The sequence below is a fragment of the Caenorhabditis elegans genome, chromosome I, assembly GCF_000002985.6.
Source record: "Caenorhabditis elegans chromosome I".
Lineage (NCBI taxonomy): Eukaryota > Metazoa > Nematoda > Chromadorea > Rhabditida > Rhabditidae > Caenorhabditis > Caenorhabditis elegans.
In genome coordinates this window covers 13,898,437-13,914,347 of record NC_003279.8, presented here as the reverse complement: position 1 = coordinate 13,914,347, position 15,911 = coordinate 13,898,437, and the positions used below count along the sequence as shown (strand labels likewise).

Sequence of the window (15,911 nt, the reverse complement as noted above, 5' to 3'; positions counted from 1 at the left end):
TGAGGTAGATTTTCGGCGCGTTGCGGCTGGAGTTTATTTGTAAAACTGATGTATTTGTCCGTGTGGAGTACACAATTTTCCCACGCGTTTTCCGGCGGACGATTGAAAGGCCAGAACCATGTGATTTTGTCTTGCACAATCTGAGCCAAGTGTAGTCTATAGGCCGACACGTGGTGTCAGGCCCTTGCGGTTTGATCTACAAAAAATACGGTAATTTTTTTCCTCCAGGAAAATGTGACGTCAAAATCAGTTGAAAAGTCTGCGTCTCTTCTCCCGCATTTTTCGGAGATCAAATCAAAATGGGGCACTTTGACACCACGTGGGCCGACAAACCAGAACTATAAACTATAAAGTTTTATTCAACAATACCCCTTTAAAAACATAACAGAAAGACAAATATGGGGACAGAAAGTAAAAAAAAAGAAAGAAAAACCGTAAAACATAATAACGTCACCGGTGTGATTAAACATTTGAAAGAAATTAAGGGGTTATGCTAAAAACTAGTAGGTACTGCCATTGCCAAATCCACATCCTCTTTGGTTCGCCCGTCTGTAAGCTTCCCATTCGCCTGATAGTACATTGAAACAATCTTCCTCCAGTCGATGACTGTCTCGATGTTCCAGTCAGCCGAGTTACCAAGCTCTTGCTGGCCTTCTGGAACAGATTCATGATTCTAAGCCGTAAAAAGTTGGGGTGACTAACCTCTTCCTTCATTGGTCGGACTTTGCCTTCCCTGCTGGCCGCCACCCATGGAGAACGCGTCGATGTTCTCCTCGAAGCGAAGATCGTCTTGGGCTTTTCGGGTCATGCATCTCACTGGAAATTCGAATTTTGGATCTTGAGAACTTGGGTCTAAGCCTAAGCCTGAACTTAAGCCTAAGCCTAGGCCGAAGCATAAGCCTGGGAAATTTTTTTGAAAAATATCTGAAAATTTGTTCACTCCACTAGGTCCAAGAATTTTCAGGTTAAAAAAAATTAAAAATTTTCAAAAATCTCCAAGATTGTTCTCCTACTTTTAAACGTTCTGAAAAACATTGAAAATTTGCAAAAAAAATTTTTTGGAGCAATTCTACAGGCCTCCAAAGTAGTGAAAAAATGCACTGGAACAGTTTCAGAACGATGCTAGAGGGGTTGAGAGTGGAGCTTTGCCGCTTAAAATTTTGCAGTGACATATCCTTATGGAACACTTTCAAATGACACATGTCTCGTTTTAAAGTCTGACGGTAAACTAAAAACATTTCCTTGTAAGCCTAAACCTAAGCCAAAGCCTAAGCCTAATAAGCCTAGCTAACGCTCGCCACTGACGCCAAGCCTAAGACTAATCCTACGCCAATGCCTAAAACTGACACTGAAATAAAAGTCAAAAGCCAAAAGCCAAAAGCCAAAACCTAAGGCCGAAGCATAAGGCCAAAGCCTATGCCTAAGCCTGAGCCTGAGCTTAAATCCTAAGCCTAAGCCTAAGGCCAAAGAACAAGCCTAAGTCTAAGTCCAAGCCTAAGTATCAAAAACTTACACCGATTCCGCCAGGCTACCCTCAGCACAATTATCAACTTTGTTAACATATTTATCGGCGACGGCGTGGCGCTTTTCTTATTCATCTGTCTGATCAGAATAGCTCTTCCGAACTTCCATTCCTTATCCGACTGTGCCTGAATTCGTTGGTAGGTGTCAGACATCATAGCAATCAGCAAGTTGATCAGCACAATCAAGGTGACCATCATGTAGATTCCGAATAGAAGTTTTAAGATGATTTTTGCAAAATCTGGAACTAGATGGAGCGGGGGCATTGAATCGGGCTCGACGAGTCCGAAGAGCGAGAAGAAGAGCATTTCGAGGGTTTGAGACGGGGAGGCCAGACGCATCAGCTCGGCGCTGTCCTCGTCGACAGGCTGGTAGGCAGGCTGAAAAAATCTCTTTCAAGGCTCGTTTTTCTTGCCTAACCTACCTGGAAGATACTCGTCACGTGGAGTGTGAAGCCCGCCACGAACAACATCAGGATCACAAGGAAACGGGCCAAATCATACATTAGATCTCTGAAAGCTTCTTCTTCTAAGGGGTCAGCTCAAGCCAAGTACTCACCGAATAATGATCGCCCAGGGACCGAACAAATGATGCACTGTCAGGAAATCCAGGTACTCTACAAAAGCAAATAGCAGGGCAAAGGCGAAAAGTTGATTTTTCAAATAAAGCATTGTCCGGGCGAAATGTAGCTTTTCATCGTTATCCAGGTGGGTTAGGAATACTGCCGGGAGCAGGAAGGCTAGGACATGGACGGCTATCGCCATCGCGGAAAGGACTAGGATTAGGACCTTTACGATTCCTAGGCCAGATCCTCCACCGACAGTGGAGAGTTCGGAGACCAGATTTCCAGAGAGCCAGAGCAACAGGAGCCATTCCACAGGGTTTGGAACCACCGAAGTTACTTCGTACCTGGAAATTGAGATTTTGCAGGTCTATCTGATATCCCCTAAATAAAATTTAAAAAAATAACTTACATCTTATGTGTAATATTCAACACCACAATTGTCAGCAGTATCGTAAAATAGACATGAGACACGATATGGCACACAAATTTAATAATCGGAGCTCTTCCGATCCGACTATCCAGTGGAAGTGAGAAGTAGAACCATGCCGGGGGGCATATTAGCACGAAGAGGGAGAATGCGACAAACTTTCCGAATGACCAGTCGACACGGGCAGTCCATACTTCTGTCAGGTAGCGTTGGACAGACGCGTAGGAGACTACTTCTTTCTGGAAACGGGGTCGTTGAGGGTTGACTGGTTAGGTTAAGCTTGGAGTGTTACCTGCTCATTTTCAATGAGAACATCTAGTAGGGGCCGGCCTCGATTGTCCTTAGCCTTCAGGAGAAGAGCGGCATTGTATTCGGTGGCGGTGATCCCTGAAATAATCTAGGACTAGTAAATTGTAAGTCATTTTCTGAAAAGATTAAATAGCTAAGTGGACCTGTAGCCTTGGCCGGTAACTTTGGTCCAATAACCTTGGTCCAGTAACCTTAATCCTGTAAACCTTGGTCCTGAAATCTTGGCCTAGTAACCTAAAACCTTGGTCCTGTGGTCCTGACCCTGTTCCTGTATCCTTGGTTGGGAAACCCTAGTCCTTGTCCTGGTTTGGAAACCCTGGCCCGGTAGCCTTGGTCCAGGTACTGGTCCTGTGCCCTTGGTCCTGGTTCTGGTCTTGGTCCCGAAACCTTGGTCCGGCAGTTTTGGTTCTGGTACCTTGGTCGTGTAACCTTAAACCCAGTAACCTTGGACCGGTAACCTTGGTACAGTAACTTTGGTCCGGAAGCCCTGGCTCGGTAACTCTGGTCCTGGTCATGGTGTTGGTCCTGGCCCGGACACCCTGGTCCGGTAACCCTGGTCTAGCAACCTTGGTCTTGACCTAACAACCTTGGTTCTGTAACCTTGGTCTTGTAACTTCGGCCCTGTATCCTTGGCCCAAAGACCTTGGTCCGACAGCCTTGGTTCTGATACCTTGGTCCAGTAACTTTGGTCGTGGTCCTGGTTCAGGTCCAGTAACCTTGACCCGATAATCCTGGTCTTACCTAGTGACCTTGGCCCGGTAATCCTGATCCTGGCCCAGTAACCTTGGTCCAGTACGGTGGCCCTGCAACTATGGCCTAGTAGCTTTGGTCCAGTAGCCCTGATCCCGAAACCTTGGTTCAGTAACCTTGGTCTTGGTCCAGTAACTTTGGTCTAGTAACCATAGTCCAGTAACCCTGGTCCTGTAACCTTGGTCCGCTAGCCCCGTTAGTCATGTTCCCGCTCCTGGTCCGGCAGCATTGGTCCGGTAATTTTGGACCTCCCCTGGGCCTTGGCCCAGGGCATGTTCCTGGTCCAGGGGGCCATTTTCTTCGTTTTTCATTACCTACCTAACAACTCCACAGCCATATTCTCACTGAACACTGCCACATTCAACAGATCCTTCGCCCTCTCCTTCTCCTTCTCCGACATATCTCTGTACAACGCGGACAACTTGACTGCCGTCTCAATTGGAGCAGGTGATTGAAGAATAAACTCTTGTAGAGGCTCATTGTCATTGGTTTTACCACAAACCATCAAGTCGAATATGAACTTCCGATCTTCCATCAATTGATGTGTGTCATGCTTCTGTTTCAGGAGGAATCGAAGACATTCTATATGATTATGAGCTGCAGCAAAGCACAATGGAACTTTGCCCTCCTTGGTCTCCGCCAATGGATCCGCTGAACTATCGATGAACAGCTTGACGACACTCAGGTGCCCGGCACGAGTGGCAAAGTGAAGACCAGTCCAGCCATTCTGATCCATGACATTGATGTTAGATCCCTGAGCAATGAGAAGTGAGACCATCTCGTAGTGGCCATTCTGAGCGGCTAGGTGGAGCGGGGTCCTGCCTCTCCAATCCTTGGCGTGCTGCTGCTGAGTAGATCTGGACAGGAGCATTCCTACCACTGCGATGTGGCCTTGCTGGGCAGCCAGATGGAGGGGGATCACGTTCTGAAACGGAATTTTAAACGGGGTCACTGAAAATTTCAAGTTACCATTGTAGTACTGGTCGCGTCAACTTGCACTCCCTGATTCAGAAGCATCCGCACAAGACTGTCGTGTCCACTTTGAGCGGCTAAATGGAGAGGTGTGAAGCCGTATTCAGTTGAGAATTCCTTATTGACATGGTGATTGTAGATGGGCGGCTCGGAACGGACTGTTGCTTGTACGTGCTTGAGCATTTCATTGACGAAATCCGAATTTCCGTAGAACGCAGCGATGTGGAGAGCGTTGAGACCGGTCTGGAAATGCTAGGTTCAGGGGGAATCGAGTTTTTTTTCAGTACAAAATTCATAAAATTTAAGGCTAGCTGTGAAAAATTGTGCTACCAAAGTATAGGCCACGGCTTCAAATTTGACAGGACTTATTCCACTTTGCAGATCAGACCTTTATGCATGAACTGTACTGCCACGTATTGGAAAATGTTATTTTTGACAGCCTTACCTTTCTCGAACACCGTTTCCATAGGATCTTATCGAATGCCTCCAAAATCGATATGAATCCGTTTTTGGCGCCAAGGTGGAGAGCAGTCATTCCGTGCTGAAAATCAATTCTGCCTAAAAATCGGTAAAAGAACCCCTACCGAATTCTCATCTTCCGCGTTTGCTCCATTCTCCAGCAGAATCTTCACAATGTTCGCGTGACCTCCCGCAGCTGCCATATGAAGTGTAGTGGCTTCCAGTGTTTTGGTCTTTGCCTGGATTACCATAGGCTTGTCGATCATCATAAGCTCACGGACCACGGCTAGGGAACCCTGGAACAATATTATTTTAGTTGCAATCAAAAGCTGAAGCTTCCACCCCTACCTTCATCGCAGCAATATGTGCGCAGGTGAATCCATTATGATCAATTGCGGTCAACACACTCCGGTTGTTATTTCTCATTTTCAGGAAGAGCTTCACAACGTCGGGGAAGTCATTCTCAGCTGCCAGATGGAGAGGGGTTTGACCCTTGTCGTCACGTGCATTGGGGTTTGCTCCGAGAGCCAGAAGGGTTTGACTCACAGCTAGCTGACCGAATTTTGCGGCAAAGTGGAGGGCTGTCTGGAAATTATTTGTGTTTCTAATCAGGAGCTTGCCGACAAATTTGCTCGAACCCCGTATTAGAAACTACGCAGAACCCTGTCTGGGCAGTAGATTACCTCTAGCTTGGATACTATCTTACCTGATTATCCAGCGTAATTGCCTCCAGCGCTGCACCATGATCCTGCACCAGGACATTCACCACCTTCACATGACCATGCTGAGCTGCTAAGTGGAGCGGTGCCTCTCCGGTTTTCGATTTACTGTTCACGAATGCTTTGTGCTGCAGAAGAAGGTGAACCAGGGAGAGATGCCCATTGAAAGCTGCCAGGTGCAGAGCAGTACGGCCCATTTCATCGAATACATCAATACGGGCGTGGTGCTGAAAAAGTATGAGGTATCCGGTTTGTGAGAAATCAGTGGTCCCCCAGTAGCCTTGGCACAGTAACCTTGGTCCTGGTCCTGGTCCTCGCCCAGTAACCCTGGTCCTGTAACCCTGGTCCTGTAGCCCTGGCCCTGGTCCTGGTCCTGGTCCTGGCCCAGTAACCTTGGTACTGTAACCATGGTACTGTAACCCTGGCCCTGGTCCTGGTCCAGTAACCTCGGCCCTGTAACCTTGGTCCTGGTCCTGGTCCTGGTCCTACACACAAAACCAGTACCTTCAACAAAATATTCGCCACTCCAGAATGCCCTCTGGCACATGCTTCCAACAGCGGTGACCATCCGTTCTTGCTCTGCTTGTTCTGCACGATTTGCACCGCACCGGCTCCGATCTTATTGACCATCGCCAGGAGTACAGCTTGATTTCCGGATCTTGCCGCCATATGCATCGCCGTCTCATTTGCATTGAGTGATGGCATTTCTACCATTCCACCGTAGTCGATCAGAAGATTTACTAGCTTGGCATCTTCTCCTGGAAAGTGTAACTGGCGCTGCTCGATTTCAGCGGCGTAGTGAAGAGCTGTGAAGCCGTCCTGAAAAATTTAACTTGAAGCTTCCTGAGATCCAGAGAAAGAAGCTCACATTGGTTCTATGATTGACATGTTCCTTAAGCTGTTCTTGGGTCAGAACTTCCGAAAGGTGCTTCAAAATCATTGATGCTGCTTCAAAATTGCATGACTTGGCGGCCACCTGGAGGGGTGTCTCTCCGATCTTTGAGCTTATTTTCGAGTCGGCGTTCTCGTCAAGCAGGAGCCTGGAAAAAAGGAGGTTCTTGGGCTTTTACAGGATCCGACAGAAAATAGATTTCTCGAACTTTTTCCCGTTTTCGTACTGTCAATTTACCAAATTTCAAGGTACCCTGTTTTTATAAGTGCTTAGAAATTTCAAAAATTTCAAAAATTGTGATAAACTGGGGCGCTGAATCCAGAATTGGCACAGAAATTCAGAGTTTCTCAATTTTCAAAGAGGCTTGTATGCAATGCTTAGAAATCCTAAATTTTGAGCACGCAGTTCACGGGCTCCAGGACCAAGTGCACAATAATCTCAAAATTTTTGGGTCCCACAGCAGTTGCGCGCTAGCTGAAAAATTCTGCACGGCATGAGAAGTGGCACCTGTACGCAATTTGTCTACCGTATACCTGGACGTTTAGTAGCGTTTTTTTCAAAATTTTTTGGACCAAAGCTTTTTTCCTCAAAACGCGCCTAAACGTGGCTAAACTGCAATTATCAGTTGAGCGCGTTTACACTGATATACACTTTGCAGGGCCGTGTGCTGATTGGCTCTAAAGTCGGCGTGGCTAAGCACTGATTAGTCAAGATCACCTACTTACCTCATGATATCCTTATTCCCACTCCTGGCAGCAATATGCAGACAAGTCTCCCCATCCATTTGTGCAACATCCGGCTGCCCTCCACTTTTCAGCAACATCATCGCACAATCCCGACTCTCGGCTCCATTCAAGCTTGCCGCAATGTGCAGTGCAGTTTGTCCTAAAACCAATCTTCCATGAAATCTTATTAATCTCTTATTAATTTAATACCTAGTTCCCCGCCCTTCACATGAATGTCTGCACCACTTCCCAGCAGGGTCTCTACAACCGAAGCCTTGCCAGATTGAACCGCTACGTGGAGAGCGGTGTAGTTGTCTCGTGTACGGACATCTACATTAGTACCCCGAGCAATGAGCATTTTGACGACGTCGTTGAAGCCAGCAGCTGCTGCGGAGTGAAGACCCAGGGCTCCTTTTTTGTTGGGCATGAAGAGGGGGACTCCTGGAAGTTAGAATTAACAATGTAAGTCGAGGGGGTGCTGAGACCCTGTAAACCTACCTCTCTTCAAAAACGCCAATGCGGTGCTAGTATGTCCTGAACATGCGGCAATATGCAGAAGCGTCGACCCATCACGGGTCCTAGCGCGAATTGAGCCACCAAACTTGTCAATTAGTGACTCGACCATCGAAGTGTCACCTCGCTCCGCTGCAACGTGTACCGGAGTCTTGTCCTCCTTATCATGGATGTTGGCGTCGGCGCGGAGTTTGAACATGATTTTTAGCATATTTTGATCTCCGACTTCGGCTACCTGGAAAATTGGAGATAGAGATACTGTATGTGTGCAGAGGCATAAATTCAGATAGGAGTAGTACCAAGCTTTGATGGAGCATGAATCTAGTTAAGGTGTATCAGGGATACTGTAAAGGTACGGTAGTCCGGCATATTGTATTTCTGACAAATCTACTGTATTGGGTACAGTAAGCTCAGTAACCCTTCTGTGTACCCGTTACAGTGAGGCAAGCTAAACTTAGGCCATTTTTCCTGTTAAAAAACCCATTTAAATGTTGCCTAGATCAGAACAAGCCTCGAATTTTACAGCTTCATCAGCAAAATTTCAGCTTCAGGAGCTACTTAAAGTTTCAATTTCCACCCTTTAACCTACCTCATGTAGCGGCGTCCTTCCCACCCTATTCTGCACATTCGCATTATCACATCCAGCCGCAATCGCTGTCCGAACCGCTTCGATATTCCCACTCCGAGCGGCCAAATGAAGCAAGGTATCCCCGTTTCCATCAGCTTTCCTGGTTTGTTCATCCGAAGGCCCACTTAGCAGAAGCTCCACAATATTAACATTCCCAAACTTGAATGCCAAGTGTATCGGCAAGGATCCATCCCCATCCTCTGCCATTCTTTGATCAGTATCTTCCAAAATCCGCTTCACAATTGGAAATGCTTTCTTGGATTTTCTCTCGCAAGCCACATGGATTGCCAGCTGCTTTTTAGGCCCCGCACCTTTTCGGAGCAGCTCAGAGTATCGCTTGAGGATAAGCTCAAGAGTTTCAACTCCGGAGTACATGGCGGCAATATGAGTCGCGTTACGGCCATCTTTAGTGCTATAGTCCACTCGAGCACCTTTTCGGATCATCTTGTCTACGATTTGATCCTTGCCAGCTTTGACGGCTAGGAGGAAGGCGGTGAAGCCGTGCTGCAAGGAGAATTTTTAGAAAATGGCGGGTACAATCTAAAGTGAAAATCTAAGTCAGTTTCGGGGAATTTTGGGTTAGGGCTGCTAAACGGCTGCGAGGGGCTCAGCACATTGAAAAACGCAGTGCTATATGTAGTTGTTTTGCAGCCCCGGGGTTCCGCAGGCCTCACGCCACTAGCCACCATGGTCCTATGTATAGTGCCGTGCGGAACCCCGAAAGTGTCGGCGGCTGCCAAACATCTGCCTATTGCACTGCATTTTTCAATGCGAAGGCTCAACCCCACTGAAGGTACTAGCCCCTAATAGTCAGCAGCCCTAATTTGGGTCAAACCCTAAAATTTCGAACTTCACCGACTTGTCCGAGTTACAGCGGAAAAAACTTACATTATCAGCCATACTAAAATCACTCCGCTTGATAGTCTCTATCTCAGACTCCACATTCGCCCACTCATCTCTCTTCGCGAAATACAAAATCTTCGTCTGAGGATCCGCCATTGCCAAGTCCTCACTCGACATTTCCTCATGAGACGATGCGTGGGAGGTGAGACTCTCTCGAAACAGAGGTTTCCCGAGAAGACGATCCGGCGGGGTGACTGAATCACGGGATGGTTGTTTCGGAACGAAGATGATCCGTGAGTTCTTTCCGATTTGGAGATGGGTCGAGGATCGGCGGAGGGGTGGTCGGTCAGTTGGGATGGTGTCGGTGGTGAGGAGGTCCTGGAAAGTGGGTAGAATTAGTTTTCGTAAGCTTCCAGGCGTGCCTACACGCCTTCCTGTTGCCTACGAAAAGTCCTGAATCTAAAAAGCATTTTTGGCAGCATCCATCTAAAAAAATCGGTATCTTTGAGTAGTTTTAAACAGTGTTCTTCCACGAAAAAAGTTTTCCACGTCTTGCCTAAGTAAGCCTAAGCCTCAGCTTAAGCCTAAGCATATGCCTAAGCCTAAATCTAAGCCTAAGCCTGAGTCTGAGCCTGAGCCTAAGCCTATTCCAAAGCTTAAACCGAAGCTTAAGTCTAGGCCTTAGCCTAAACCTAAGCCTAAACCTAAGCCTAAGCCTAAGCCTAAGCCTCAACCTAAGCCTAAACCTAAACCTAATCAAATGCCTACCTTTTTCCCGGTAAACCACTCGGCCCGTGTCACCGACGTCGAGCGGGTTTCCCGTTTCCGCACAGTTAGACATTTTTCCGATCTTGACATTTTCAGTATTACCAGAACAGAAAAAGAAGGGAAAATAATACATTTCTCTCAACTAATTGGGGGCGGACGCACATGGTGTCCTCCAACCCATAAAAAAGTACGAATGTGGGCGATTAATTGCGAAAAATGCGCGAAATTTATTTACGACTGACGACGAGAAGCATTAAACTTTTGGTAAAGGGTGCTGTGGGGGTACTTTGGTGAAAATATAGCTAAAATTTAGGCTTGGGCTTGGGCTTAGGCTTAGGCTTAGGTTTCAGCTCAGGCTTAGGCTTCGGCTCAGGCTTTGGCGTAGGCTTAAGCTTTGGCTTAGGTTTAAGCTTAGGCTTAGGCTTAGGCTTAGTCTTAGGCTTAGGCTTAGGCTTAGGCTTAGGCTCAGGTTTAAGCTTAGACTTAGGCTCAGGTTTAGGCTTGGCGTCAGTGGCGAGCGTTAGCTCTGATGATATTTAATCACTCTGATGATATTTAATTCCGATGATTAATCCACTTTTCTTTTTCTCACATTTATGAACCAAGTTCTAAATTAAGGTGGGATATTTTAAGGTGTGTTAACATATGATATTTATTTTTTAATTTAAATATAGTTTCTCTTTTTGCTTCTTTTTATAAGTTTTGTTAATGAACGCATAGTTTACAACCGCCTCGCTCAAATGTATTTTGATAAAAGTGGCTATTTAGGCTTAAGCCGCGCCATACCGCCGGTGTGTCATAAGGATTTCCAATATTTTATTCCAGTTGGGAATCCTAGTATGTGCCTAAGTCTAAATAGTCCTTTTTCTTTTCTTTTGCGCTCCAAGCGCAAGGATAAACCTTCTTGTAAACTTTTTAAGAGGGTTAGGCTTAGGCTTGGGCTTGGGCTTGGGTTAGGCTTAGGTTTAAGCTTAGGCTTGGGCTTAGGCTTAGGCTTAGGCGTAGGCTTAGGTTTAGGCCTAGGCTTAGGCTTAAGCTTTTACTTGGGTTTAGGCTCAGTCTTGGGCTCACGACCAAAATTTGATTTTCCACGGCTTCAGTTCCTTTTCAAAAAAATCGATGCACCATGTTCAAAAGCACTTACGGTTAATCCCAACTGCTGAAGCTCCAAAGGATCCTTGTCTCGGAGCAAGTGCTCGATCATTCCTACTCGATTCGACATCTCCTGATCGTCAAATGAACGGGAGCGCTGGAAAAATTGGAAAAAATTTTTGATAGAAAAATCTTAAAGTTTCAGTCCTATAGGTCCGATAATTCCTTCAAGGAAAAACTATTTCTCAATTTTTTCTTCGAAAACAGAACGCCAACATCTTCCGGTCAGGAAGTTTAAGGTCAGGAAGTGAAAACGATTCGGGCTCACCTTGGGAGTTTCCTCCCTTTTCCTGTAAATCTTTTGATAAGTGGTCCCTTCCATATCCTTTAACGCAGTACCCAGAATTCCCTTCCTGGTACTTGGCTCTTCACTTGCTTGCTCCAACTCTTCCACCATTTTGTTCATTTCTCGAAGCCCGCGAGACAGGATTCCCCCGCCACTTCTTCGCCGCCGTTTGATCTCCTCATCAGCAGATTTCGGTCGATTCTCCCCCCATCCATTTACTGTTGAGCCGGAGCTTGTTCGGGTCTGGGTTGGAGGAGCGGGGTCATAGGGTCTTGTGGTTGTGGTGGTAACCTCTCGAGATTGGCGACGGCGTCTGAGATAGAATTTTGGGTTTCTAGAACTGATGCTAGGTCGGTTAGGTCCAAGGAATTTTGACGACTTTATGAAAACCTTCGATATCAAGACTTTCAAGAAAAATACGCCTAGGTACGGTAGGTAGGCACAGAACCAAAAATCTTACCTGATAAACCTCCCGGACTCTGTCCTATGTGCCGTGTGCTCTGTCTCATGTGTGGTTGATGTGGAAGATGTGGGTCCTCCGCGTTCTGGGACATTTACAATTGATACATGAGATGGACCAGGTTGGGAGGTGTGGGGATTCATCTGGAAATTGGAAATTGGAATTTCAGGAGAAATCCAAAAATCGTAGGTACTATCATTTTTTTTAGTTTTCAGTAAATTGTCTTATGTCTCGGTTAGTATTGAAGATATCGATTTACCGTAAATTACAAGTTTGTAGACAATTTAAATTTACATATTTTGTTAATTGCCAATTTATTGATAAAACAATTGAAAACTGAGATATGAACCGATAAAGTTAAGTAGTGTGCTTCCGGTCGATGCACCATGTTTGATATCTTCTCTTTGGCAAATGGTATCTTGGTTTAAATTAAAGATATCAAAAAGTTTTTAACTACAATGTTAACAAAAATTTAATGATAAATGTTTTGTCAGTTGAAAGCTTTCTTATAAAACCAACGGCAATTGAGATATGAGCCTATAAAGTTAAGTGGTGTATTACCAGTCGATGCACTATGTTTTTTATGCTTACTTTGGCGCATGATATCTCGGTTAAAATCAAAGATATCAAAAAGATTTTAACTACAAAGTTATAGTAAATGTAAAAATACATATTTTACCAGTTGACAACTTTTTGAAAACACCACAAACAACTGAGAGATAAGCTTTCGAAGTTGTTTCAAAAAATGATCAAAAAATTTTTTTTCGACAAAATTTTTTTTTTTAATTTTTAATTTTTATTACTGATTGTGTGGGTTGCTGTATCAAAGGAAATTCCAAATTTAATATTTTTAATTTCATGAGAAATAATTAGTGTACTTTGTAATGTGACCTAACTTCCTGCAATTCTGGATTCCCGACCCCTAACAATTTCCAAATATCCTCTCTAATGTTCCATTTAAAGTAATATACTACTTTCTCTTCTTCTCATTCTTTGTGTGTAGCTATGTCTTGAAGCAATTATTCATGTACCTCTGTCCCCCCAGGTTGCTCTCGTATCCGTTTTTCAAAGAAATACACGGCCTGAGATTTCCGGACCTTTTTTCTTTTTTTTTGTGTATGTGTTGCCAATACCCAAAAAATGTGTATATTAAGAGATACGATGTTTGGTGTGGTCATGTGTACTTATACTACTCTTTTGGGAGGTCTTATGAACCCAAAGATACTGGAAAAAAGGAAATTGAGCACTTTTTTCTGGAAGCGAGTAGGTATTGTGTTTTTTGGGGATTAGTAATCGGTTTTGGTGCAAGTGCAGAAAATTTGAATTTGACACTAAAAAAAAGAGAAGATTTCAAGCTTTGGAGCAAAAATGAGTACTGCTCACGAAAACCGACACAACTTTGGAGCCCTGGTACCCTCAAATAATTTAAATATGTTTTCTGGAAAAGGACATTTTCTGCATGTTTTTGATAACTTTATAAAAAAAATCTACATCATTTTTAAGCTAGAAATTTAGGGTTTTTGCTGTAAATTTTGAATTTCCACTAAAAATTCGAAAATTACGGTTATTTTTTTTGGAATTTAAGGGAGCAATGAACATTTTTATGTGTATTTTCTTATGGACAATAGTTTGATTAACACAATTGTTGAGTTTCAGCAAATTTGATGGGAAAAAACATTTTGGCCAAAAATTCCAAATTTCCAAAAAAAAAATTTTTTTTCGGAATTCTTCAAACTCACTAAATAAGTATAAGACAACATTTTGAGAATATTTTTGAAAAAAAAATGACAAAAATTTCGCCTAAAAATTCGATCGAAGTTCTGCAATAAATTTTGATTTTCCACTGAAAATTAGGAAAAGTACAGCTGATTTTTTAGGAGTTTAAGAGAACAATGTACATTTTTATGTGTAATTTCTTATGAGCAATAGTTTAATTAACAAAGTAAGCGACTTTTAACAAAAATTTTGTAAAATGTTTTTTTTCTTATGGACAATAGTTTAGAGGAGTTTCAAAATTGGGAATTTTTGCTATAAATTGGCTATTTTTGCCACTTTTTCGTAGGTTTTGACGGGTTAAACCTAGTTTTTCTGAATTCTGCATATATGAATTACCCGTTTTCAACAAATTTAGACAACTTTTATTTTTGCCCATTTTCATTTTTCAGCCATCTAATGACTGTCCTTTTTTGTTTTGGGCCAAAAAAAAATGTTTTTTTCGAATATGTATAAAACCATCAAATTCTAAAAAAGGACAATGTTTTAGCAAAATTTTTGGATAAAAAATTTTGGACCAGAAATTTCAAATTTTATTTTCGAAAAAAAATTTGAATTTTCTTCAGAACCATCTGAAACTCACTAAACATGCTCTTAACTATAATTTCAGTAATAAAATACAAGCTTAGTACACCCCTGAAAAACACAAAGAATCTCATAAATTTCAGTGCAAAATCGAAAATTTTGGGTAAAAACTTTTCGGTAAAAATTTCTCAAAAACCAAACCCAAGATGTCTCTGAAAATTCACCAAAAACTATTTTCAGTGATCATGATTGATATTAGTAATTAAAAAATTTTGAATATTCACTCCTTGTGAGTGCAAAATACCATAGAACTTTGTGTTTCTAAAATTTCTACGGGGAAGTGGTACAGTCGAACAAACCTCCCCAAAAACTAGTCGAAAACCCCAGGAATTTGGATTAAAAATTGATTTTGAATATTCAAAACTCTAGATAATCTGAAAAAGGGCAAATTTTTAAGTGTTTACAGATCAAATTTTAGTCCTCTAACTGCAAAATTGCCCATTTTAGAGGAGTTTCAAAATTGTGAATTTTTGCCATAAATTGGCCATTTTTGCCACTTTCTAATGGTTTTTAACGGGTTAAACCAAGATTTTCTGAATTCTCCATATATGCTTTACCCGTTTTCAACACTTTTAACTTTCTAGTAGTGTCTAAGATTTTTTTTTGGAAAAAAAATTTTGCTCGAAAAAATTTTTTTTTCAAGAAACAAAAAATTGTTTTTTTATTATTTTCATATCAAACTTAGGCAAACCTGAGTCCTCCTGGATCCACCGTAATCCCTGTTCATCTGCCGTACGGGTACCTGATCCATATCAACATCATTTTCTTGCCTAGTCGATTGTGATGCTTCTCGTAAAGCTCTTCCCAGGATTCCGCCACGTGGCGAATCCATAACCGGGGTAATGTATAATGCTATTAATAGTAGTAGTATTATTAAGATATGATGATTTATTTTGAGGAGCCGAGGAATTTTGCTGAAAATTGGAGATTTTGAAGAGGCTGGGGGAAAAGATTTAAAAAAATGAAAAAAAAAGAATTGCGAAATACTATAGTAAAAAAGTTTTTAATGGTTTCTATGGAAACATTGATTTTTTTTAGGAAATAGGTATAAATTTAAAAAGGATCTACTGTGAGGATACTGTAGGATTACTGTAGTCTAGGAGATGGATGTAATTTTAAAACAAAGAATTCTTAATTACTGTGAGAAAATTTTGCAAAATATACGAAAATTCAAACTCCCCAAAATTTGAAAAATAATTGCTGTTGCATTTCCAGGCAAAATTTAAAAAAAAATTAAATTTGAATATCCGCCAAAATGTTTCTGAGACAATTTGAACTTCCCGCCAAAAAATTTTTCTCATAAAATTCCAGTTTCCCGGCAAAAATTTTTAGAAACAAAATTTTGAATTCCCGCCAAGAAATTATAAGAGAACATTTTAATTTCCCGGGGTATCAACTATTCAGACTCCGCCCCACAAAAGGGGCGTGGGGTGTGTGACGTCACACAACTTGTGACGTCAAAGACTACAAACTACAAACAGACACATTTTTCTAGGTCGGCAAAAAAAAACTTAAAGCAAGAATATTCTTAAAATTATATATTTTAACTAGTTTTTTGAGAAAA

At 42.7% G+C, this 15,911-nt stretch overlaps 1 protein-coding gene and 2 non-coding genes across 3 annotated transcripts; 2 read left to right on the top strand and 1 right to left on the bottom strand.

Annotated features, from left to right (window-relative positions):
• Nucleotides 1-339: 339 nt before the first annotated feature.
• On the bottom strand, nt 340-15,263 carry trp-4 (Ion transport domain-containing protein). The gene is made up of 24 exons (NM_061028.3): nt 15,039-15,263; nt 11,990-12,132; nt 11,512-11,842; nt 11,236-11,340; nt 9,369-9,701; nt 8,442-8,984; nt 7,838-8,087; nt 7,550-7,780; nt 7,340-7,499; nt 6,591-6,762; nt 6,227-6,541; nt 5,710-5,949; nt 5,352-5,588; nt 5,129-5,299; nt 4,990-5,085; nt 4,542-4,787; nt 3,891-4,497; nt 2,806-2,900; nt 2,496-2,752; nt 2,080-2,430; nt 1,946-2,033; nt 1,514-1,901; nt 703-816; nt 340-654 (listed from the first exon to the last, which is right to left on the bottom strand). Exons 1-24 carry the CDS (start codon nt 15,177-15,179, stop codon nt 494-496), a joined length of 5,775 nt encoding a protein of 1,924 aa, NP_493429.2. The 5' UTR covers nt 15,180-15,263; the 3' UTR covers nt 340-493.
• On the top strand, nt 4,415-4,639 carry Y71A12B.29. The gene has a single exon (NR_050708.1). It is a non-coding gene; the product is annotated as an Unclassified non-coding RNA Y71A12B.29 (non-coding RNA).
• Y71A12B.27 lies at nt 15,130-15,179 on the top strand. Its single transcript, NR_050707.1, has one exon. It is a non-coding gene; the product is annotated as an Unclassified non-coding RNA Y71A12B.27 (non-coding RNA).
• Nucleotides 15,264-15,911: the final 648 nt, after the last annotated feature.